Genomic DNA, 25,286 nt, shown 5'->3' with positions numbered 1-25,286 from the left:
AGACCAGATTTGAACTCTGGAAGATGAGTCTTCCTGACTCCCAGTCTAGTGCTCTATCCACTGTGCCACTTAGCTGTAAGGCTGGGGAATTACTGTGTGCACCTGCAGCTACATACATGGAAAGACATGCAGACAATACCATGCAGAGGCATAAGCACTGTATCTGCAGTTAGAAGCCTTGGGTTCAAATGCTAGCCCTGACACTTGGCTGCATAATTAAGCAAGTCATTTCCCTTTTCTGGGTTTCAGTTTCCTCATCTGTGAAATGAGGGGGTTGACCTTCCCTCTCTCAGCTCTAATGCCTAAGGCACTAGGCAATATTCATTGATTTGAACGTCTTGGAGAGGCAGCATCGTTTTATGTAGACAGCACTAGCCATGGAGTCAACAGCCTTGGGTACTAATTTTGACTCTAAGCCCTTACCGTGTGATTAGGACCTCTCTGAGGCTTGAGTCCCATGGTACATGAGCATATGTATCCTTGTACCATCTATCTTACAGTGCTATTCCAAAGGACATACGCAGACTTTATGAAACACTGTAGAAGTAACCGCTATTGTGATGACTGCCTTGTTCTGATAAATTATTACCCTCAAGAAACCTTACCTGTGTCTGTTTCTGCAGTGCTGACCAATTTTGTATGTGGAGTACTTTGAAATAACTGTTAAATCAGTAAAAACTGAGAGTGTCTTTCCTTCCTTCCTTCCTTCCTTCCTTCCTTCCTTCCTTCCTTCCTTCCTTCCTTCCTTCCTTCCTTCCTTCCTTCCTTCCTTCCTTCCTTCCTCCTTCCCTCTCTCCCTCCTCTCCCTCTTTTTCCCTTCTTTCCTTTCTTTCTCTTTTCCTTCTTTTCTTCATTTCTTCCTTTTTCCTTCCTTCTTTTCTTCCTTCCATTCTTTCTTTCTTTCTTTCTTTCTTTCTTTCTTTCTTCTTTCTTTCTTTCTTTCTTTCTTTCTTTCTTTCTTTCTTTCTTTCTTTCTTTCTTTCTTTCGTTCGTTCTTTCTTTCTTTCTTTCGTTCTTTCTTTCTTTCTCTCTCTTCCTTCCTTTTTTCCTTTTCTTTCTTTCTGCAGGCAGATGTCTGTAGGTAAACCTAGTCGTAACTAATAATTTTAGTGCCTGAGATTCACTTGAGGTAGAAGGAGACAGACCCTGGGACAATGCTGTGGAGACCACTGTCCATGGAGGGATGACCATAGAGGGGTGGACCATGGCAAAATTCTCTTGGAATGTGGCCTTTCTAGGGAGAGGGAGGAAGCATGCTATGTTGTAGCTTCCACTTTTAGTCATTTTTGCTAGCTAAAGGTTAAATCCAGTTGTTTCTATTCTGTAAAAGGAGTACAAATGCATTCGGCATTCTCTGGATTTTGGTGCCTTTGTGCAAGGCCCAGTAACCTCATCCTAGTTGTGGTTCTGGGTAAACCCCCAGCTCAGGGGTTGGGATATTTGTCATTAGCAACCAGAAGCTCCACTCTTTTTCCACATTTTCCTACCTCACATTGCCAAAAGCCTTTGGGGAGTAACAATGATAGTAGCTAATATCTATATGGCACAAAGCCCCTATATTATTTCCCCATACTAACGTTATGAAGTAAGTATCACAAGTACTATTCTCCTTATTTTAAAACTGAGGAATCTGGGGCTCAGAAAGGCAATATCAAAAATGATTTGCCCTGTGTAACAGTTCTTAAGTGGAAGAACTGGGGCTTGGACCTGAGTTCTCTGACTCCAAATCCAGTTATTTCTGCAGCAGATTATATCATGTGTCACCCCAACTTTACTTGTTTTATAATAATCAATCAGCAGGTGCATATTTAGTAACTACTATGCCAGGAGCTGTGCTAAATGCTGGAGATACAAAGACAAGAGAAGCAGTTCCTGCCCTCAAGGCGCATATGTTTTACTTATATACAAAGGAAATACAAAGATTGGGAAAAGCCTCATTTAGGAGTTACAACGTGAGCTGAACTTTGAAGGAAATAAATATCTCAAGAGGCAGAGGTAAGGAAGATGTGCAAAGGCATGCAGGTGAGAAATGGAGCTCTGTGTATAGGAACCAACAATTTGGCCAAAGTCTGGAGCATGTGAAGAGTGGTAATATGTAAGAAGCACAGAATGGTAGGCTCGATCCAGATTGTACTATTGGGGTAGAAGCAGTAAGACTTGGCATCTGCTTGGATACAAGGTGTGAAGAAGAGTGAAGAGTTGAGACGAGATGAATAATATCTTACATTTTATGATGATTTAAGGTATTCAAAGCACTTCATAAATATTATTTCATTGGATCTTCATAACAACCCTATGACAAAACAACCCTATCATCTCCATTTTACGAGATGAAGAAACAGCCTTAAGTGAACTATCTATGCTCACACAACTGATAAATGTAGGAATTGGGACACTTTATATGTCAAGTTTATTGGGGAAAAAATCTGTTATGGAAAATGATGCTGTTAAGAAGCTATTGATAAAAGCTTTGGTAAAACCAATGTATAAAACACTGTTGTTGTTGTATTGTTCAATTGTTTTCAGGAATGTCAGACTTCATGACCCCATTTGGGGTTTTCTTGGCAAAGATACTGAAGTGGTTTGCCATTTCTTTCTCCAGCTCATTTTACAGATGAGGAAACTGAGGCAAACAGGGTTACATACTTGCTCAGGGTCACACAGCTAGTGAGTGTTTAAGGCTGGATTTGAACTCAGGAAGATGAGTCTTCCTGACTCCAGGCCTGGCATTCTATCCACTGTGCCACCGAGTTGCCCATGTATAAAGCATAGAGAGCAGCTATTCTCCATCTTGAGGACAGTACAAGATTCAATGGAAGATATACATATATATAACTGGGGGCAAGTAGGTGGCACAGTGGGTAGAATGCCAGGTCTGAAGTTAGGAAGACTCATCTTCCTGAGTTCAAATCCAGCCTCAGACACTTACTAACTATGAGACCTTGGGCAAGTCACTTAACCTTGTTTGCCTCAGTTTCCTCACCTGTAAAATAAGCTGGAAAAGGAAATGGCAAGCCACTTCAGTATCTTTGCCAAGAAAATCCCAAATGGAGTCACGAAGAGTCAGACACGACTAAACAGCAGCAAAAGCTATAGCATAAAGAATTAAGATCCCAAAAAAAAAAGAATTAAGGCTAAATGTGAGAGAAGAAATTGGTGACCAGGAAATTTTAAAACACGGCCTAAAGAGTTTTTTTTTTCCTTTTTCCTTCGGTGAGGCAATCAGGGCAAGTGACTTGCTCAGGGTCACACAGCTAGTAAGGGTCATGTGTCTGAGGCCAGATTTGAACTCAGGTCCTCCTGACTCCCAGACCAGAGCTTTATCTACTCCAACCCGTTGCAAGGAATTTTCAAGGGATAACTTTAAGATTATAACAGAATCAATTAGTCAATTATTCAACCCACATTTATCAAGCACCTACTGTATGCTGGGTATTTTGCTAGGTGCTGTGAATACAAAGACAGAAACAAAACACCCCTTGTTCTGATGGAGCTTATATTTGAATATACTTAGAATTAGAAGGGAACCCTGCAAGAGAGACCATGTAGTCCAACCACTTTTTTTTTCTACAAAAGAGGAAATTGAAGTCCGGTGTGAAGTGATTTACACAAGGTCATGATGAATGATAGAGTCAGGATTTAAACCTAGGTCCCCTTGCTCCAGATCCAACCCTATTACCTCTGTCCCATGCTGCCTCTCCAATTATATGTCTGATATTACTGAGCCAGGAGGCTGAATTTGGTTGACTCAACACCATACCTTTCCTCTTGCTACTCTTGTGCGAGCAAGAATAAGGAAGGAGGCTCACCCTGATATGGGGCTTATGGTGAGCAGGGCAGTGGGCTCTTTCTCTTTGGCAGACCCAAAGGCAAAGAGTAGAGAGATGGGTTCTCTCCAATGAACAAGACTGAAATGTTTTCTACCTAATGGTCCTTGAATCAAAGCAGAAAGGGTGTTGGGTTCAGACAGGACTAAATGAGGTGAGAAGCATGATTATCAGAGTCTAATGACAGAGGCACATGCTAGGTTTTCTGATTAGCATGGCCCCTCTGCTTTTTAATTTTTTTAAATTTTTGTTGATGTTTTAATGATTTTATGACCTTCTCACTTTATTCACTTCTAGTGATACCTCTCCTCTCCCTTTCCTCTCCACGGATATGGTAATTTAAAACAAACACAAATTGCACATAACTGGCTGAATAACAACCATGTCTGTGTTCCTCATATTCAACATCCATTACTTCATTTCACCTTTCCTTATTAAGAGGAGGGAAGAGTGTTTCATTAACTCTCTCCTACAACCACTATTAGTCATCACATTTAATCTGAATTCATCTGCCTTTTTTGTATTGTTTTCATTTCTATTATTTTAGTCTTTGTGTATGTTGTTCCCCATTAAAATGGAAACTTCTTGAGAATACTGACCATCATTCTCTGTATGTGTATCCCCAGTGCCTAGGATATAGTAGGTATTTAATAAAAGCTTGTCGATTGATTGAATAATTAGTTGTTTTCCTGGTTCTGTTAATTTCATTCTCCATGAGTTCATGTAAGTGTTCCTATGTTTCTATGATTTCCTCATAATCACACTTTTTAAAAAATAGTACATTCTATTATATTTATGTATAATGTTTTGTTCTGCCCAATTGACAGATGTCTACTTTGTTTTCAGTGTTTTACTTTTCAATTACAAAAAGTGCTTCTGTGAATATTTTGGTATACTGGCACTACATTTTCATGCTTGATTTCCTCAGGGTACATACCCAGTAGTGAGATTGCTAGATTAAAGGATATGAAAAGATTAGTCACTTTTCTCCCATAATTCTAAATGATTTTCCTGAGTGATTGAGCCAATTCCCAGCTCCGCCAACAGTGGCTGACTTCCCAGAGAACCTTATGTCTTTGGTCCTTAACTTTCTTTGATTATAAGATATTTTAGCTGACAGTTTCAAAATATTTTGACAAAATGCCTGTCACTATGGTGATAACCAGTGAGGCTCATAGCCTGTTCTTTTGTTTTCACATATTCTTCCAGAAAGAGATATGTTTCTGCAATCTTGCCACCAAGTCCAATCAAGTTTTCCTTTTCTGTTCTGTTTTCATTGCCACCTGCCCACCCCACTTCCCCATTGCCACCCTGTTACTAGATTAGTGAAATAACTTCATAAACAATCTCAGTCTCTTTAGGCTCTCCCCCTCCAATGTATTTTGCACAGATCCTCAAGAACCTGTTCCAGAACCTGAGATGGTTCTCTATTGATTATCAGATTAAAAATTTATTCTTTATCCTCACCTTTCCTATCCAACATTATCTTACCTTATTCCCCGACCCTTCCCCTGTGCATATAGGCAGCATAGTATAATGGAAAAACATTGACTCAAGAGTCACAAGATCTAGGTAAAATCCAAACTCTGTTATTTTCTACCCATCGGATGAAAGACAAGTCACTTAACTCTCTGAGCCTCAGTTTCTTTATCTGTAAAAAGGGGGTAATAATACTTGTATTTTCTAACTCAGCATTATTGCAAACATTTTATAAATTATAAAAGGCTTTATAAATGTGAACTATTTTAGTGAGTCATGCCAGTCTTCTCACTGTCTCCCAAAGATACCTTGCTGGTTCCTGACTCCCAGCCTTTATTCATATTAGCTCTCCCTTTCCTCCATCTTCTTTTACTCTCATCCTCTCCACTGTAGACGGGTGTAGTGGAAAGAACATGATAGATTTGGAGTTAAGAGATCTGGGTTCCAGTCCAGGCTTACCAGCTGATAGACCTAGGGTAACACTTCATGGGTAAAATGAGGATAACATATCTATACTTCCTACCTCCCAAGGCTGAGCTGTTGCTGCTATTGAAATCTTATTCACTCTTCAAGGATCACCTACTCAGTGAAATTCTTCCCTGATAATTTCAGTCAATATGTGGGTCTTCAATTTCTGATCGCTCACTCTTGTCTGTTCTACACATTTTAGGTATTAGATTTATATTCACTTTGGTACTTGACTTGTTTTGTCTTTCTTTTAGCATTTCAAGTGTTCAAACAATTTTGGTACCTGGACAATGCCATTGAGGTGGGGGGAGATATGGGATATTGTAAGGCTATTGCTGGGGTGGCTGCTGTAAAGAAGGGCTTGGGTGTGCGTGTGTGTGTGTGTGTAGGTGAGCTAAATTCAGGTGGTTGTTGTTTTTTCTACCCTGCAGAAGGAGCATAAATGCTTGACTGTGTCCTTTAAATTTTGGAGCCCAGGGTCAAAGCCCTGATCTTCCTGTCCTAGTTATATAACTATTCCCTAGGGAAATTATGGGTTCTTGAAAGCACAGATCATGCCTTAAGCTTTTTTTTTTAATCTATTCCCTTCATAGCGCTTCACAAGACAGTAGTTACCTAATATGGAACTAATAAAATTGCACTATATTGCATGTTTAAGAAAAGTCAAGCCAATCATCAGACTAGCCTGGCCACCACAAATGGTCCAGGAGAGCCTAGTCAATGACTCCAGACCAAACTCAAATTATTTTCTTTTCTTTTTCCACAAAGGAGTACCAAGTCCCAGGGTTACAGTGGACAAGATGGAAGTGATGGAAGGAAGCATGGTGACAGTTGAGTGTTCCGTTCCTGAGGAGAAGCCCCCGATATATTTTATAATTGAAAAACTGGAAATGAATATCAGTAAGCAGAGGAAAGAAAAGATGGTCCTGAATAAAAATTATGTGACACTGGATTTCCCAATAGAAGAACAAGACCATGTTTTAGTTTTTCAATGCCAGGCCAAGATCTCTTTTGGGAATTTCTTGGAGGCCTCAGAATTCACAAAGAGTGACCTGGTCACCGTGAGAGGTCAGATTTCTTCTTCAACTTCCATTGTTATGTGTGGTATGCAGGTTTGGTTTGGGTATAAATATTTCACAATTTGAACCCATTAGCTGGGCAGTTTTCTCTCAGGACTGTAGCATCTGCTTAAGATTGTTTGGGGGTGTGATGACAAATTTAGCTCTGTGAGTATCAGCAATTATAGAATAGGGAAGGTCAGATCAGGAGGTTCCAGGGCTCCCTATGGAAAATGGCTTTTGGGTCTAGAGGAGAGTGACCTAGACGGTAAGGGGACAGGACACTATAGCATGCAATTTGATTGGAAGAATGTGGGATGTTTAGGTTAAGCCTTCGAAGAGCTATATGAGGAAGAAGAATTAGACTCGTTCTGCTTAGCCCCGGAGGACAAAACTGGGAGCAGTAAGTGGGAGTTACAGAGGGATGGCTTTCAGCTCAAAATGAGGGAACATTTACCACCCTTTAGGTCTATATCAAGGAGGAACAGGCTGCTTTGGGAGCAGATGGGTTCCTCCTCACTCACTAGATGTTTTCAGCCATAGGCTTAGGATTTCTTGTTGGGGATGTTTGAGATTCTTAGGTAGGAGTTGAACCAGATGGACTCTGAGACTGTAATTTTATAGTGCCACATCTCCCAAAGGCAGAGAAGGCCCCTACTAATGGCACCAAGTTGAGTGACGGCTGCCTCCTTTCACCCTTTAAGAATCTTACTGTGAATTGAGTAGATCCTGGATGAAAAGAATCAGTGAAGTGCCGTGGTAAATGATCTCAGGGGAGAAAAGGAAATCAGGCAGTATGGCCTTACAATATCCTGTTCAAGGCATCATGTGGGGAGATTCCAATGTAGTGCTCTTTAAACATCTTCATCCTAGGTTGTCATGACTTCCTTGTCCCCAAACCTTTATATTGACACATACTATCTATTCCCCAGCCCCATTTGTTTTATAGAACAGAGGCAGACTCAATTGATCCACAAGTGTTCATTAAGTGTTCACTATGTGGCAAGCGCCATGCTAGGGATAGAGACAAAAATCAAAAGTCACTTCCCTTAAGGCGCTTACATTCTTCTTGGGGGAAGACAATGTGTACATATATAAATATTTACCAGACAAACGCACAGCAAAGAAATCACCATTCTGGCCAGTAAGTTCTTCCTACTGTTGTGGTCTCATGCAAATGTGCCTGAATTGCTTTGTAAAGAATTTCCAAATGATGCTCTTCAGGAAAAAAAGAAATCTAATAAGTAAACCCCTAATTTGACTCTCAAGCACCATCACCAATCACTTCAAACTGAGATGAGTGTCACAGTCACAGCACAGGGTGCATAACTGGCACAGAAAGAATACAGAAGAAAGGTTTAGGAGGTGAGTGAGCTTATCTCACGCAAGATACTGTTTGTAGCTTGCCATCAAGTCAGAGGTGGAGAACCTGTGGCCTCAAGGCCACATGTGGTCCTCTAGGTCCTCAAGTGTGGCCCTTTGACTAAATCCAAACTTCACAGAACAAATCCCCTTAATAAAAGGTTTTACTCTGTAAAACTTGGACTCAGTCAAAAGGCTGTACCCAGGGACCTAGAAGGCCTCATGTGGCCTCCAGGCTGCAGGTTCCCCACCCCGACCTAACCTCTTCCTACCTTTTCAGTCTTACCTTCTACTATGTAGTCTTTGATCCAATGACACTATTCTTTGAACAAGACTCTATCTCTTGGTTGCAGGAATTTTCACTGTTTGTCTCTCGTGCCTGGGATGCCTCAACCTCCCCTCCTGGCTTCCCTGGCTTCCTTCAAGCCCCAGCAAAAATCTACCTTCTACTGGAAGACTTCTTCAACCCCTCTTGGTTCTAGTGCCATCTCTCTGTTGATTTTTTCCTGTTTATCCTATATATAGCTTATCTGCACGTAGTTATTTGTATGTTGTTTCCCCCATTAGATTCTGAGCTCTTCGAGGGCAGGGACTGTCTTTTGTCTTTCTTCATATCCCCAGTACTTAGCACAGTGCCTGGCACATAGTGGGTATTTAATAAATGCTTATTGACTTATTGACATTATCTAGAAAAGCAATCAATGATTTATTAAGCACCTACTGTTTGTCAGATACTATACTAGGTTCTTAGGATGTAATTGTTGTTCAGTCTTTTGTTCTCCAAGAGGACATCAGGAGAGCGATGTCTTGACTTGCAAGTGAATTAGATTTAAGTGAGGCAGAGCTGTGCAAAGTCATCAGCCTCACTCTCTCCTCCAGAGACGCTGGAGTCCAGTGGCAAGATATAAGACTAGCAATGGCCCAGGATGCTGAGAGAGACCTTGGCCTTTTTAAGCTAAGGTCTTTCCCAGCTCTGAGGCAATGCCCATTCAGTGATTTAAGGCTAGGTTAGAATTGAGACAAAAGATAGCCTACTTTGCCTTCCCAAAAGAACAATCTGAGAGGGAAAGACCTTCAGAGTTTCTGGCCAGGATAGAAAACAATTGCTATTTACCCTCACTCTGAGCCATCCCAAACCTCAGAATATAAAGAGGATAAATGAAACAATCCCCACTCCCAGGGATCTTAAATTCTAACCAGGAAAACCTATATTAATACATGCAGAATGTATATAAAGATAATACCTACAAAATAGTTAAAAGCAATGTAGTTTACAAGAGAGACATTAGCTATTGGAAGGTTCAAAAAAGCCTTCATGCAGGGTGTGGAGCTGAACTGAGTGGAAGGAAGAAAGGGATTTTATGTGAGAAAGGAGTATGCTGCAGGAATGGGGGATGGGCAGTGCAGAAACCCGCAGGTGGGAGATACGAGTACCATATGTGGGGAACAGAGAAGAGCAGTGAGGCTGGATCAGCATAGTGTGAGGGAAGAACGGTGTTCTCCCAAGGTGAAAAAGATAGGTTGGGGCCAGGTTGGGAAGGGCTTTATAAAGCTAAATAAGGAGTTTGTATTTTATCCTCGATACAATAGGGAGCCATAGAGTTGATTTGCACAGGGGAATGACATTGTCAGATCAGTGTTTAAGGATTGTGCCGTTGGCAGCTGTGTGTAGGATGGACTGGTGTGAGGAGAGGACAGGGAGAGCAATGGGGAGGACATCTCAATAATCTAGATGAAAGGTGAGGTGGGTTTGGACTGAGGTGGTCACAACTGTATGAGTAGAGAGGTGTTGTGGAGACAGAAACAGCACGATTTGGGAACTGACTGAATATATGGGGTAAGGGAGAGTGAGGAGCCAAGGATAAAGCCAAGGTTACAAATCTTGTTTGTTAGCCAGAATGGGGAAGCACATCCGTTGCTAGGGGAGAGAGTGTTGGAATAAAGTCAGGAGACCTGGGTTTGATTCTGAGCTCCCACCCTTGGTATCTATGCCACCCTATGTGGATCATTTAACCTCCCTGTGTCTCTGTTTTTTTAAATCTATAAATTGAGGATAATAAGAAAATCATATTTGGCCTATTAGTGTTTTTGTGAGGCAAAGTGGTTTTTTTTTTTTACATTTCTTTTTATTTTTCAACATTCACTTCCACAAGATTTTGAGTTCCAAATTTTCTCCCCATCTCATCCCTCCTCCCACTCCAAGATAGCATGCATTCTGTATACCCTTTCCCCTAATCTGCCCTCCCTTCCATCTCTCCCCCCCTTTTCTTATTCCTTTCCCCTTCTATTTTCCTGTAGGGCAGGATAGAAGTCTATACCCCATTTCCTGTATATCTTAATTCCTAGTTGCATGAGAAAATAATTTTTTTTAATGTATGTTTTTAAAACTTTGGGTTCCAAATTTTCTTCCTTCCTCCCTCCCCACCCACCCTCATTGAAGAGGCTATACATGTTTCATATACATGAAAAGGTTATACATGTGTGGTCATGCAAAACACTTCCATAGTAGTAATGTTGTGAAAAACTAAGTATATTTCCCTCCATCCTATCCCACTCCCCATTTATTTTATTCTCTTTTGACCCTGTCTCTTCTCAGAAGTGTTTGCTTCTGATTACTCTCTCCCCTGAGGCAAAGTGTTTTGCAAACTTTAAAGTGCTATATAAATGGGAACTATTATTATCATTTTTGTTTGCTTCTAAATCAGACTGCAGAACGGACTTGAAAGACAAGGAGTTTTGTCACTTAGGAGGCAGAAGAAAGTCGTAGTTATATGCAGTGTTAGGAGAAAGGACGGGACTCTAAGGGTGAGGTTCACATTCTCAGTGTTATGCTCTGCTTCTCACTCTCACTCATCGCATATGCGCAATCTATTTTCAGTTCTTATTGTTTCTACTTTATGTCAGTCAATAAGCAGATATTAAGTACCTACTGTGTGCCAAACACTGTGCTAATTACTTTTACCAAATATAATCTCATTTGATAAGATAAAAAGGTGAAATAAGGTAAGAAGACTGGAAAAGTGGGCCAGGAGGAGCTAGGTTATGCAGAGCTTTGAATGTCAAACACAGTATTTTGTATTTGATCCTGGAGATGATAGAAAGAAGGGGAAAGGGAGGTGACATGAGTGGACCTTCAATTTAGGAAAATCACTTTGGCTACAGAATGGAAGATGGGTTGGAGTGGGGGGAGATGAGGCAGGCAGACCCAACAAGAAGATTATTACACTAGTCCAGATGTGAGGTGATGAGGGCCTGAACCAAAATGGTGGCAATGTCAGAGGAGAGAAGAGGAGCTATTGGAAACATGTTGTAAAGGTGAAATTGACAGCCTTTGGCAACAGATTGGATATAGGAGGTGAGAGATAGTAAGGAGTCAAGAATGACACCTAGGTTGGGAGCCTTGCATAACATCTCTTGAATATGCACCCTTTTCTCCCTATACATATTCAAAGACAAAATAAAGTAGGAGAGTGGAAGGGCACTATGACTATAGAGGGGGAAACATGATCATGGAAATGCTTTGAGGAAAACAGTGGTTTACAGAAGGGAAGCATCAAGGAAAATAGAAGTAACTTCCCGTTTCTTAGTAGAGAGGGGACTTTGCATGTGGAATGGTGCATATGGAGACCTGGTTCATGTGTAAACTTGTTTTGCTGAATTGTTCTTTCTGAAGGTAGGTAGGGGAGTCTAAGGGAAAGGAGGAAGGGGAAGTGAATGATGTTTTAAAAATAGTAAAAGATGGATGTTTAAAAGAATCATTTTGACCCCATGCCCAAGAACTCTTTTGTTCATTCTTTTGCAGAAACCTTTTCGATCCCTAGTTTCCAAATAATACCCGAAGGAGAGATCACAGAAGGAGACCCGCTCAAACTTAAATGCACAATCCGAGTGACGCATATGTTTCGGGAGAACCGAGAAATCATCATCCAGAAAGACAGAGAGATTGTGGCATATACTAAGCAAGGGACAGAAGTTACTTACTCTCCTCCACTAGCCAGAGTGGAACACATTGGGAACTATACCTGTAAAGTCGAATCCAGCAAGATATCTAAAGTCAACAGTGTTTTCATCAACATCACAGGTGAGAACAGCCACTAGCATGAGCTTAGCTTTGAATTGGAGAAAAATATTGTGGAGATTAGCTGTAGACTCTAAAACATTCCTGTCCAATAGGAACTTGCTGCTTCCGTGCATTCATTAAATATTTTTGGTTTGCCTATCCCCATGCCAAACCTTGTACTTGGTGCTAGGAGAAATACAAAGATTGAGAAAATACTGTACCAGCCTTTGTTGTTACAGTTGTTATTATTCTTATTTTCTTCTTCTTACCTTTATGTTCAATGGAGCTCAGATAGAGACAGTCCTAGCTTAAGTCACTATCCTGCTTCTATTTTTTTTTTTTGATGTTTATCATTTGGTGAACTTGTGCTGGAGAAATACAATAATTGATCTTTTGCAACTGAATGAAGGTACTAGGTTGCAAGCTCACCTTCTATACACTTACTGAAAGGATTTTCAGAATAAGTCTCATACTAGATAAGGTGAATGGGGTGATGTGTTCCTTTTTCCACTTGGTTTTGATTTCTTCAGCTAAGACTTTGTATTCTTTCTCTATTTTTGACAATAATTTACATTATATTAGAATTAGCTATTCTTTGAATGTTTGATATAATTTACTTGTAAATCTATTGGTCTGGGGTAGTTTTTCTTTGGGAGTTTTTTAGACCAGTTTAATTTCTTTTTCTGAGATTGATTCTTCAAATTCTCTATTTCTTGTACTGTTAATCTGGGTATTGTATATATATTTGAAAATATTTATCCTTTTCATTTACAATTTTGTTAGCATGTAGTTAGTCAAAATACTTTCATATAATATCATTTAGTCACTCTTCCTTTGTTGTAAATTCTTCTTTTCTATTTTTAATATTTGCAATTTGATTGTCTACTCTTTTATTAGATTAGTTATTAGTTTAATTTCTTTATTAGCTTCTTAAAGTTCCTAGTTTTATTCATCAATTCAATGGGTCATTTTTGATTTTCAGTTTTGTTTTGGTTGGATTTTCATTTGGATTGGATTGGATTTTCCTAATTTCTATTTTTTGTGTTGAGCTGGAATTTTTCGATATTTTGTTTTTTCTAGTTTTCTGGCATGCCCAATTCAGTAATCCGTTTCTTCTCCCTTTTACTGATTAAAGTGTTTAGAGATAAAGATTTTCACCTAAGAACTTTGTTGACAGCATCCCAAAATTTTATTAAATTGTCTCTTTTTTTTTCATTTTTCTTAAAGAAATTATTTGTTGCTTGTATTATTTAGTTCTTTAGGATGAAATTATTTGGTCTCCATTTAAGTTTAAAATGTTCCTCCCTAAACTTTTAACTTTTATTGATTGTAATTTTATGTGATGGGCAAGAAATGTGTCTAATATTTATGCTTTTCAGTACTGGTTTTAATCACTTGGGACATGGTTAGTATTTGTAAAGTTGCCATACATAACTGAAATGTATATGTGTGTGTGTGTGTGTGTGTGTATGTGTGTATAAATAGATAGATATAGATATGTATGTATGTATGTATACATGCCTTCATATTCTCTTTTAGTAACAGTCAGAGAGCTATTATATCTAACTTTTCCAAAATTATATTCAGGACATTACCTACTCTCTTATTTATCCTTCTGTTACTTTTTCTATTTCTGAAAGGGATTGCATTGAGGTCTCCCACCACTATAATTCTACTGTTTATTTTTCCCTATAATTTGATACATTTTTCCTTCAAGTACTTAGATGCTATGCCATTTGTTCTATAAATATTAAAACTTGATATTATTATATTATCTTTGGTTTCTTTATGCATAATGTAGCTTCACTGCTTGTCTCTTTTAACCACATGTATTTTTATTGTTGCCTTTTCTTTGATCATAATTGCTACCCTACTTTTTTGAACTTGCCTGTAGCATAATACATTCTCCTCCAGTCCCCCATTTTAACTCTGTGTAAATCTTTATATTTAAAGTATATTTCTTGTATGCTACAGACTGCTGGATTCTGCTTTCTAATCCATTATGCTACATACCTCTGTTTTATGGGCGAGTTTATATAAATCAATTTCATGATGTATATGTTTTCTTCTTTTCCTTCTATTCTCCTCTTTATGATGAAAAAGAGAAGTGGAACAAAAGAAGGAAACTCATTAACACTAGTAATCTTTGACTGGGGTAGCTAGGCAGCATAGTGGATAGAGTGCCAAGCCTGAGATCAGGAAGACTCATCTTCCTGAGTTCAAATCTGTCCTCAGACACTTACTAGCTCTGTGACCCTGGGCAAGTCACTTAATCCTGTTTGCCTCAGTTTCCTCATCAGCAAGAAATGGCAAACCATCCCAGTATCTCTGCTAAGGAAACCCCAAATGGAATCACAAAGAGTTGGGCACAACTGAAGTAATGGAGCAACAACAATAATCTTTAAATGCCATACCTGTTCCTTCAACTCTATCCTTTCTTTCTTCACCAAGCCCAAGCGCTGATCTCAGATATTTATGTTTTTCTTCTCTCTTCTTAATTTCCCTCACCATTTTATGAACCCCTGTCTGAAGCTGAAGTTCATTTTGCTTGTGACTGTTGTTTGTCCTTCATTGTCAGAGGACCAGTAACATCACAAGAGTGATCTGCTTTGCTTGTGACTTTTCCTTCCCCTTATCTACCCAACCATTTATATCTTGCTTCGCCCTTTCCCTTTTCCACTGTTGTTCATTTCTACACCAAACTCTTTGTGTGCATTTGTGAGATCATGCAATGTCTACTTCCTCTGCACATGTTTGTATACTTTTTCTCTATATTTGTGTACTTTTTCTTATGCACCCCATTTATGTAATATAATAAGTTCTTTCTGCATCCTGAATCAATTGTTTCTCCATTAGGAGGTAGCAGGATTTATCATCAGTCCTCTAGAATTGTGGTCAGTCATTGCATTGAGCATAGTTCTTAAGTCCTCCAGAATTGTTTTTCTTTATGATGTTATGTTGTTATCATCACTTCATGCAAGTCTTCCCAGGTATCTCTGAAAACATCCCTTTGATAATTTCTTATGATAAAATAACAATCCATTAATGATATGCCATAATTTGTTCATCTATTACCCAATTTATGGGCACACCACCATTGTTTTCAGTTCTTTCCTACAAAAAAAAAGAGCTAGTGTAAATTTTTTTTTTTTTTTGCACATAGGTACTTTTACTTTTTCTTTGATCTCTTCAGGGTGTAGGTTTTGTAGTGGTTTTTCTGGGTCAAAGGATATGCATAGTTTACTGACTTTTGAGGTAGTGTTCCAAACCACTTCCTAGAATGTTGGGACCAAACATTTCTCCACCAGTAGTGTACCTATGTGCCTGTTTGCCTGTAGCCCCTCCAATAATTGTTGTTTTCCCTTTTTGTCATTTTTGCCAATGTGATAGGCAGAACCTCAGAACTGTTACATTTTAAATTGAGTCTTTATCTGGGGTTGCACAAGATTCCCTGAGTTGGTCCCTGTTATGTGTTTATGCCATTCTGGATTGCATAGAAGAGTTTATTTCTGTTTTTTTATCTTCTTCATCATTGGTATTTCTGGGGTCCTTTTCAGATATTCACTGGGGATTGTTTGGGTGAAGTGAGCTTCTCCTCTATGACCATTTTCGTCAGCATCTCAACTGAAAGTCAACTCCTGTTTCTGCAAACAGATTCATTTGACTTAATCATTTGTTCAACACCTCTTTGTGGACATGTTTTTGATTTCTTGTGGATATCATCTTTTGGTTCCATTGCTAGATCTTAGCTATTTAATAGGCTCTGTCTGGAAGTAAACTAGTTATCAGTTACCTTTGAAAAGTTCCCCAGTGGTGTGCATCTTCTCAGCATCAACTTTTCCTCTTTCTCTGTCAGGAAATGTTTCTGTAACTTATTAAGATCCCTCCTAGCTCTAAAACTATGAGAAACTTTTTTTCTTTTTTTACCTTCCCATTCTGCAGAATCAGGAGGTGCTAGTTTAGGCAATGTGACCATCAGAGAGATTTTCTGTTTTCATATTGTAATGTCTCTCTCAGATCTTTTTTTCTTACTTGGCAGCTGGACAGAGAAGTGTCAGCTTGGAATTGAGAGACTGGAGAGTGGAACACACATTATTCAAAGGGACAATTTGGGCTGGATTTAGGAGAGGAGTCTGTCTGTCTCTCTGTCTGTCTGTCTCTTTCTCTCTCTGTCTCTCTCCTTTTTCTGTCTCTGTCTCCTCCCTATACCCACCCCCCTAACCACACACACACACACACACACACACACACACACACACAGAGCTTATCAGGAAACAAACTAGATCTCAAAGTAGGAAGTATGGTACAGTGAAAAGAGTGTTGAATATGGAGTTTACGGACTAGGGTTGGAATCCTGGAGCTGCTGTTTACTAATTATATGACCTTAGTCAAGGCATTTAACCTTTGAGGGCTTTAGTTTTCTCATTTGTAAAATGCAAGGATTTGATTAGAAAATGTATAAGGTAGTGGTATCTTCCTAAATGTTTAACAATCAGCTCTACAGGAAGGAAATGTACGTACAAGATACTTTAAAATTTAATCTGAATTATTAACATTTTCTCCATCACTTTCTTAAGTCTAGACAATAAATGAAACAATAAATCAAGCCCTGATTTGTACAGTCTGACAAATTTCCAAGATGTAAATGTTCACACTGAAAATAAAATAATTGGCTCTTGTGAACTGGTATGAACTGGCTGCAACATGCCATTAGTATAAAGTTTCTTTCAACTCTAAATCTGTGATCCTATGATCTACAACTGGCCTAGTGTAGAAAGAACATTGAACTTGGGTTCAAATCCTGCTTCTGTCACTACTTGAGTGATCTCAGGCAAGTCACTTCATTTCTCTGGGCCTCAGTGTGCGTCATCATCACTATCATTTACATAGTGCTTTAAGATTTGCAAAGCACTTTACAAATATTATCTTATTTGATCCTCAAAACTGTGGAAGGTAGAAGATATTATTATCCCCATTTTACGGATGAGGAAACTGAAGGTAGGATTTGATCTCAGGTCTTCCTGACCCCAGGTCCAGTAGTCTATCCACTGTGCCCACATAGTCGCCCTCTTGTAGAATAAGAGGATTGGAGTAAGAGATTTTTAATGTTCCTTTCAGCTCTGATATGCTATAAGTCTGTGATTCCCTGGTTACAAAACATTAGGATTTTTGATTTAAGAATTTAACAGGTTGATCTCAGTTCAATTCAACATACATTTACTTAAATCTTGCTATATTTAAGATATTATGTATGCTAAGCACAAAATAATATCAACAAAACAATCAGCCCCTACGCTTAAGAAATTTGTATTCTGCTGGAGCCTTAACTATGGACACAGTTTACATACAAGATAATTTGAGGAGAGGGTGAACATTAATTACTAGGAGGATCAGGAAGAGGCTTCCTATAGGAGGTGGCACATGAGAGGAACATTTATTGAAGCTGAAAATTAATAATAATAATAATAATAATAGCTACCATTTATATAGAACCTACTATGTGTTGGGAACTGTGCTAAGTAGTTTGCAATTATTATCTTATTTGTTCCTTACAAAAACCCTGGGAGTTAGGTGCTATCTTTTCTCCATTTGACAGATAAAGAAACTGAGGCAAATGGACATTTAAGTGATTTTCCCACAGTCATACAGCTAGTAAGTGCCTGAGGCTGGATTTGAACTCTTGTCTTCCTGACTCCAGGTCTGGCATTAGAGCAGTTAAGTGGAAGTGAGGAGAAAGTACATTATGGGGCACAAGAAATAGCCTATGCCGAGACGGGGTGCCAGAGCTGGAATACAGGGAAGCCAATTTGGCTGGAATTTAAGATTATATGGGATAGGGACTGGACCTTAATTTCATTGCTACAATGATCTCCTAGATGAAGAAAGTACATCTACCAGTTCAGGTCAGCACCTTCTAAATGAAAGGTTTGCCTAGAGCATTGGAAGATTAGGTGGCTTGCCTTGGATCATGGAGACTGTATGTGTCAGTTGTGGGGCCAAGAACCCAACTCTTTCTGGTTTTGAGACCAATTCCCTATCCACACTGCCTCTCTAAGAGTACAGAAAGGGAAGTAATGTGAAATAAACCTGGAGAGGTAGGCTGGTGTTAATCAATCAATCAATAAACATTTAATAAGCACCTACTATGTGTCAAGCACTGTGCTAAGTCAGTCTTTGAAGGGCAAGCCTGTTATCCTTTTATCTCTCGTGGGGTGGACTGTTTGTTTCTGTCAAAAAATAGGTCAGTGGAAATATCCTCCTAGCGGGTATTCCTTTCCCTTTCCTTTAGTAGCTTTGGAATGGTGCCCAATCACACATCATTCCTGCTCTTTGTTCTTTACAGAGTTATTTTCCAAACCTGAGCTGTTGATTTCTTCCAACCATCTGGATGAAGGTGGGAAGCTAGACCTGTCCTGTCAGATCTCAGGGTCCCCACTTGCCAACTTCACCATCCAGAAGGAGAATACAACAATAACAAATTCTCAGAACTTTACGAAGAGGGTCTGGGTACATGACAGTGGGACATACAGATGCCTTGCTGCAATCCGCAATGTCATCAAGGAAAGTGATCCAGTACAGTTATCTGTTTTTGGTAAGTAAATATTTATTTGTGTGTAGGAGACTAAAAGATGGAAAAGACTCTGAACAGACCTGTTGCTTAGCTAGTGCCCAATTCTAAGCAGGATTCAAAGGTGAGTCAGGAAGTGGAAGGACGGCCACTAAAGAAATGAAGAAGCCAATAGAAAAGGAACACGTATCCTGCAGAGCATTAGCACCTTGGAGCTGTGTCCTAGAAAAAGTTCTTTACCAGCATCATTATTGCTTCTCCTTGACCACTTGACAGAAAACATTAACTTTAAGGCTTGGCGGAGACTCGGCAAAGTTCTAACTTGTCTAAAGAGCAGCTTGTTTGAACAGACAACTCAAGAACATTGCTGGGGATTTTAAGAAACTTTCTTTAAAAACAAAACAAAACGTGTTTCATCTTTCTGATGGTTCCTCCTATTGGTTTTAATTTTTACTTACAACTTCACTAATGTGAAAATATGTTTAATGGGTATGTAAATGTAATTGTGCGCCTGTCTTGGGAAGGGTGGGGGGGAGGAAGGGGGAGAAAAATTTTCAACTCAAAAGCATATGGAAGTGATTGTTGATAAATCAAAATAAATTAATAAAAAAACAAAACAAAACAAAACCCAACTTCTGATGCTTTGTCCATGTCTTGGAGAATAGGCTCAAGGGTTGCCCCAACATGGTAGAGAGGGAATAGAGCTGCTTACATCAAGAGGAGCAAAGTAGCAAACAGAATGCTAAGCACCATACCAGGATGTTGCATGCCAATCCAGTTCAATTAAGTACAACTCTACAAGCATAAATACCCTCAGTGGTATGTGAATTAATTGGGACAAGCAATAATTTGATATGGTTTCATTTACTTGTGTTTCTACTGAAACTAGGATGATTCATAATGTTTGACCTTGACCCACTGAAACTGGAGGGAACTGGTTTCCCCATGTTTTGTCAGTCATCCATCAGTTGTGTTAAATTTCTTTTTTTAAATTTTTATTTATTATTATTATTATTATTATTTTTGGCTACACAATGGGGTTAAGTGACTTGCCCAGGGTCACATAGCTAGTAAATATTATGTGTGTGAGGCCAGATTTGAACTCAGGTCTTCCTAAATCCAGGGCTGGTGCTCTATCCACTGCACCAGCTAGCTGCCCCTGTGTTATATTTCTTGTGTGTGTGTGTGTGTGTGTGTGTGTGTGTGTGTGTTTCATGGTTCTTGTAATGGTACCCTTCCCCTGCTTTTTTGAGTAGGAGACCAGCATGGTCATAACTGAGCTTTCATTTTATGGGCTCTGTCTTGGGCTATGGTTTTACTAACAAAGCCAGAAGTAGCCAGGCTAAAGTTGGTAAGCCGGTCAAGTGGGACAGGTCATTGGATTCTCAATCAGTCTGACTGCTCTGCACATGACTAAGGGGCATAGCAAGTCATCATGATGTGAATGTTGCCATGAGCGTCAGTGTTGTTGGTATTGATATAGTGTTGGTGCTGAAAATTCATTCACTCATTCAACAAGCATGTATTAAGCACCTACTGACTGTAGATCCTACTATACCAAGCCCTGGGGGAGATGCAAAGTTTAGCTAAGATACAGGTTCACTTTCAGGGAGCTTATAATCTTGGAGGGGAGTGGAGGGTAAGCTGCCAGCATAGATAATTCCTACACAGTATTATGTGAGAATGAATTAAAGAAGTGTCAAACATAATGTTTGTAGGGGGGAGTGGAGAACAGAGGTAATTGGTACTAAATATTCAAAAGCACAGGGCTAACAGAGTCAAGGTCTTGGCTTCGATCTCTGAGCAGGTCAGTTAGCATCGCTCAGAATCAAACCTGATCCCAGACATCAACCCTATTCCTAATCACAATTAGTGATGCTATTGACCACAATGTCAACTGAGCAAAGAAAATGGCTTAGTCTAAGCCATCCCCACCAATTCAAAAACAGCTCATTCCCTGGGATGTCTCATTAGGAGCATTATTTTCACTTACAATGACAGCACATTTCTGATGGCTTTCTAAGGTGCTTCCCCAAACACCTTACTTATTGTGATAATAATAATCATTATTATTATTATTTTGTCTGGACCTGTGATTTCATTGGTGTAGGCAATTCTAATAATGAAATTTCCTCTAATAGAGGAATGCGTTAATAATGCATATGGACAACTGTTCTATAACTTATGGTCTAGAGGAGAACTCAAGTGACTTTCCCAGGGTCAGTATGCATCCTTTTTGCCCTTATATGTCTGAGTAAGGAGATGGCTCCAGGTCTTCTTGATTCTGATGCTGTCTCTCTGTCTGTTGCACCGCACTGATACTCATGATTATCGTAATCATTATCATTTATTATTAGGAACATCAGCACAGGATGGACTCAGGTAAAATAGCAAAATCAGTGGAAACTGCTATTTGCTATGCTGGGAATGCCCCCTCTTCCCCACCTCTTTATTTCACCTGTGGAATTCCTACCTATCTTTTAAATCCCGGTTCAAATGAGAATCCTTCCTTGATCCGCCAGCCTCCACCCACCTTTTTCCTTACATAGCACCAACACTATATCAATACCAACAACACTGATGCTCATGGCAACATTCACGTCATGATGACTTGCTATGCCCCTTAGTCATGTGCAGAGTAGTCAGACTGATTGAGAATCCAATGACCTCACATAGCATTATGTTTGACACTTCTTTAATTCATTCTCACATAATACTGTGTAGGGATTATCTGTGCTGGCAGTTTACCCTCCACTCCCCTCCAAGATTGTAAGCTCCCTGAAAGTGAACCTGTATCTTAGCTAAACTTTGCATCTCCCCCAGGGCTTGGTATAGTAGGATCTAGAGTCAGTAGGTGCTTAATACATACTTGTTGAATGAGTGAATGAATTTTCAGCACACTGGTCTGTGAGACTATATTTGTGTCAATATTAATCCTTAAAATTTACAAACTTTACTGAACAATTGAATGGCTCCATTGGAGCAAATGATCATCTTTTCACCTGTATTACTGTATTATCTTCCCATAGGGCACTGGTAAGGATATGTTGTCCATATATTTATGCGTCGATAAGGGGGCACGTGTGAATACATAGACATGTATGTACAGACCTCCCCTAAATAGATAATATTGTCTCCCTTATATTTGTTGAATGCTTTATCATCCCAAAGTATATCAATTCAATATAATAAAATGCAAGCATTTTATGTCTATGTGCTAGGCATTAAGAACACAGAAACAAAAATGGGTGAGTCCCCAACCTTAAAGAGCTTTTCATTTGTCTGGAAGTCTTAACCATGATCTCGTTTCACCCCCACAGCCATCCTGGAAGGTGGATAAGGACGACATCATTATAAATATATTCATGTATTGTTTCCCTGAAGCAGAATGTAATCTTCTTGAGGGCAGGGGTTGTTTCATTATTATTTTTGTATCCCTAGCATGCAGCTTAGTGCCTGGTATATAGCAAGAAATGAATAAATAGCTTTCAAAATTAAATTGAATTTTTTAAAAGAATGAAGAAATATCTAAAATTCAGTATAATATTTTGGAGGGGAACATTTTTTGTCACCTTTCTAAATGATGAGACTGATTGGGATGTTTCAATAGGTCTGAAGTACTACTTTTATATTAATTCAATAAAGATTTGCTTTTCTCTTTCCGAACTTATCCCAATCAAATCATTGTTTGTAGAGTTGGCCTTGAGCAACAAATCTAATTAAGTACACTATGTAGCATTCCATATTAGAAAGAATGAATTTCAATAGTGGCCCCAGTACTTTCTCAATTATTTTTTCTCCTTTTTTTCTTCAGAAATCGTCTCTAAGCCCAGAATTTTTCATAACTCAAAATCTGAAGTAATAAAGGGACAGCTCTTAGAACTCTATTGCCAGTCAATAAATGGGACACCACCTATCAGGTACCATCTTTGTAAAATGAACGCATGTAAGAGTCATCAAGAAATGTATTCCAACGAACCAGCAAGATTCTTGGACAGGCCCACTGCCACAACGGAATATACCTGTGTCGCAAAAAACCACCATTCTCAAGGGTCAGTGGCTAGTGATGTCTTGAATGTCGTGGTGATAGGTAAGTTGATGTGCAAGAAGGAAAGGAAATGCTTTGATATCCTTAAAAGGACCCTATTGCTGTCCCTGGGGCTTAAATGATATTTTCAGAGATTTGGGTATGCCCAAAGAACACTGAATTTGGAGTCAGAGGACATGGGTTTGAATCCTGGCTCTGTCATTTATTCCTTGTGTGATCTTGATCAATTCAATTCAACAGCTATCTGTGAAGTGACTGATATGTTCAAGGCACTTTTGTTACTGTTGCTCAGTTGTGTCTAACTCTATGTAACTCCATGGACTTTTTGTCCATGGGTTTTTTTTTTTTAAGGCAATTGGGGTTAAGTGACTTGCCCAGCGTCACACAGCTAGTTAAGTGTCAAATGTTTGGTCTGAGGTTGGATTTGAACTCAAATCCTCCTGACTTCGGGGCCGATGCTCTATCCACTGTGCCACCAAGCTGCCCCTCTTGGGGTTTTCTTGACAAAGACCCTGGAGTGGTTTGCCATTTCCTTCTCCAGTGTGTCCCCATTGTACAGATGAGAAAATGAGGCAAATAGCAGTTAAATGACTTGTCCAAGGTCATACAACTAGTAAGAGTCTGAAGTCACATTTGAACTCAGATCTTCCTGACTCCAAGCCTACTGCTCTATCCACTGCACCACCTAGCTGCCCTCTACTGGTGATTAAGAGACAAAAAATAAAATATTACCTATCATTAAGGAACATACATTTGCACAGGCCTGGCACATAGTAAGTACTTACTAAATGTTTATTGACTGATTGATGATAATGAAAACAATAACAACTCTTTCAAAATCCAATGTATCACCCATGCTATGGGCAGGGGGGCAAGCTTCTAAGCAGGGGCCAAGGTGATAATGTACAATGGGAATTTTAGATTTCTATAGCAGCTATGAAAGCCTAGCCTGAGCCCTAAAATACTGACAAATTAGCATGTAACGATCCCACCTATTGGGTTAGCACCCAATGAATGTGTTGCAATGGCTTGAAAGAGTTAAAGAAAAAAGACATGATGTCATAAGTTTGCAGGGTGGTCCCCCTCTGAATTCAAAGACTTAGTACAAAGGTATTATATGCAGTGAACATTGCCTTGGTGAGAACCACAAGGTGAAAGGTGGAGCTATCATCAACCCTACCCCCATCCCATGGCAAAATGACTTGAGAAAGCCATGGAAGACTTGAGGAAAGACACTAGAAATTATGTCGGTATCTAGCACTTATGTGTAGGAGGAAACTTAAATTGCCCAAATAAAGCAACAGAACAAGAACATGCAGAAGGGTATGGGGGAAAAACAAGAGTACATTAGGAATTCTAGATTTCCTGAAATCAAAATCAAAAAGTTAAAGTAAGCACAATGAATAACACAATCAATTCAACATCAGTTTTGAAATTTCACTCCAGAAGCTTGAGAATCAAAGAAATCAAAGAGAGAGCACCTCGCCCCCCAAAAACAAAGAAAGATGAGGGAAGTTTCTGGTTATCATTTGTGGTTACAAGAAGTCCAACATAATAAAAAAGCAAAGTAGAGGCAGCTTGGTGGCACAGTGGATAGAGCTCTGGCCTTGGAGTCAGGAGGACCTGAGTTCAAGTCTGGCCTCAGACACTTGACACTTACTAGTGGTGTGACCCTGGAAGAGTCTCTTAACCCCAATTGTCTCACCAAAAAGCAAAAAACAAAAACAAAAACAAAAGCAAGGTGGATCAGACAGGAAACAGAAAGTTGTGTACCTTTGATGTAACAAATGTTAGAACAATTCTCTCAGTCAATATGGAGGATTAGCATGGCTTGGTGTAGGAAGTGGCGACTGAGCTGAATCTTGAAGGAAGTTAAGAATTCTGAGTCAGAGGTTAATAGGGAGGACAGTCTAGGCATGGGGGACAGCTTGGGCAAAGCCATGGAGGAGATGGAATGTCATGGAAACACAGGGAACAAGTTGGTCAGTTTGACTGGAAACTAAGGAGAGTGGCATGTAATTAGTCTGGAGGGAGTTAAGACCTAAGCTTGAAAAACACTTGAAAATATCTGTGATTTCATTACAATGGATATTCCTTCCACCGTAGTACTAAAAAGTAGTTCAAAACCTGGTGGCCTAAGGTTTCTTTTTTTTTTTTCTCCAGCTGTAATATTCCATGGTATAAGTACATAAATCAAAATATATGTGAAGTAATATGCCAGCACAGTGATTAGTGAGAAGCGTTGCTTGTTGAAGAGGAGTATGAGGTAAAGAGAACTGAGTTAGCTAGCCAGGGAAAGTCTCCTGGAGAACATGGGAATGATTTGGTTTGAGAGAGGAAGTGAATTGGCAGAGGAGAGAGCAATCCCAAAGCTAACAAAACTAGGGAGGAGGTGGTGTGGTACTGTGAAAAGTGA

General features: G+C 39.4%; 1 protein-coding gene across 5 annotated transcripts in view; it reads left to right on the top strand.

The window, feature by feature from the left end:
• The window catches only part of PECAM1 (platelet and endothelial cell adhesion molecule 1), a 120,834-nt gene that overhangs the window by 28,075 nt on the left and 67,473 nt on the right, over window positions 1-25,286 (top strand). For all 5 annotated transcript variants that reach the window (XR_013487175.1, XM_078155877.1, XM_021000776.2 and 2 more), the window contains 4 exons: window positions 6,543-6,842; window positions 11,997-12,275; window positions 18,598-18,846; window positions 22,637-22,912. Coding sequence is in view for 4 of the 5 variants with exons in the window: in XM_078155877.1 (XP_078012003.1) it covers window positions 6,543-6,842; window positions 11,997-12,275; window positions 18,598-18,846; window positions 22,637-22,912 (1,104 nt within the window). In the remaining variant the exon portion in view is untranslated. The remainder of the gene's footprint in view (window positions 1-6,542; window positions 6,843-11,996; window positions 12,276-18,597; window positions 18,847-22,636; window positions 22,913-25,286) is intronic.

Source organism: Phascolarctos cinereus, unplaced genomic scaffold (genome assembly GCF_003287225.1).
Source record: "Phascolarctos cinereus isolate Bilbo 61053 unplaced genomic scaffold, phaCin_HiC Scaffold_5;HRSCAF=322, whole genome shotgun sequence".
NCBI lineage: Eukaryota > Metazoa > Chordata > Mammalia > Diprotodontia > Phascolarctidae > Phascolarctos > Phascolarctos cinereus.
This window is presented reverse-complemented; position numbering and strand designations above follow the sequence as displayed.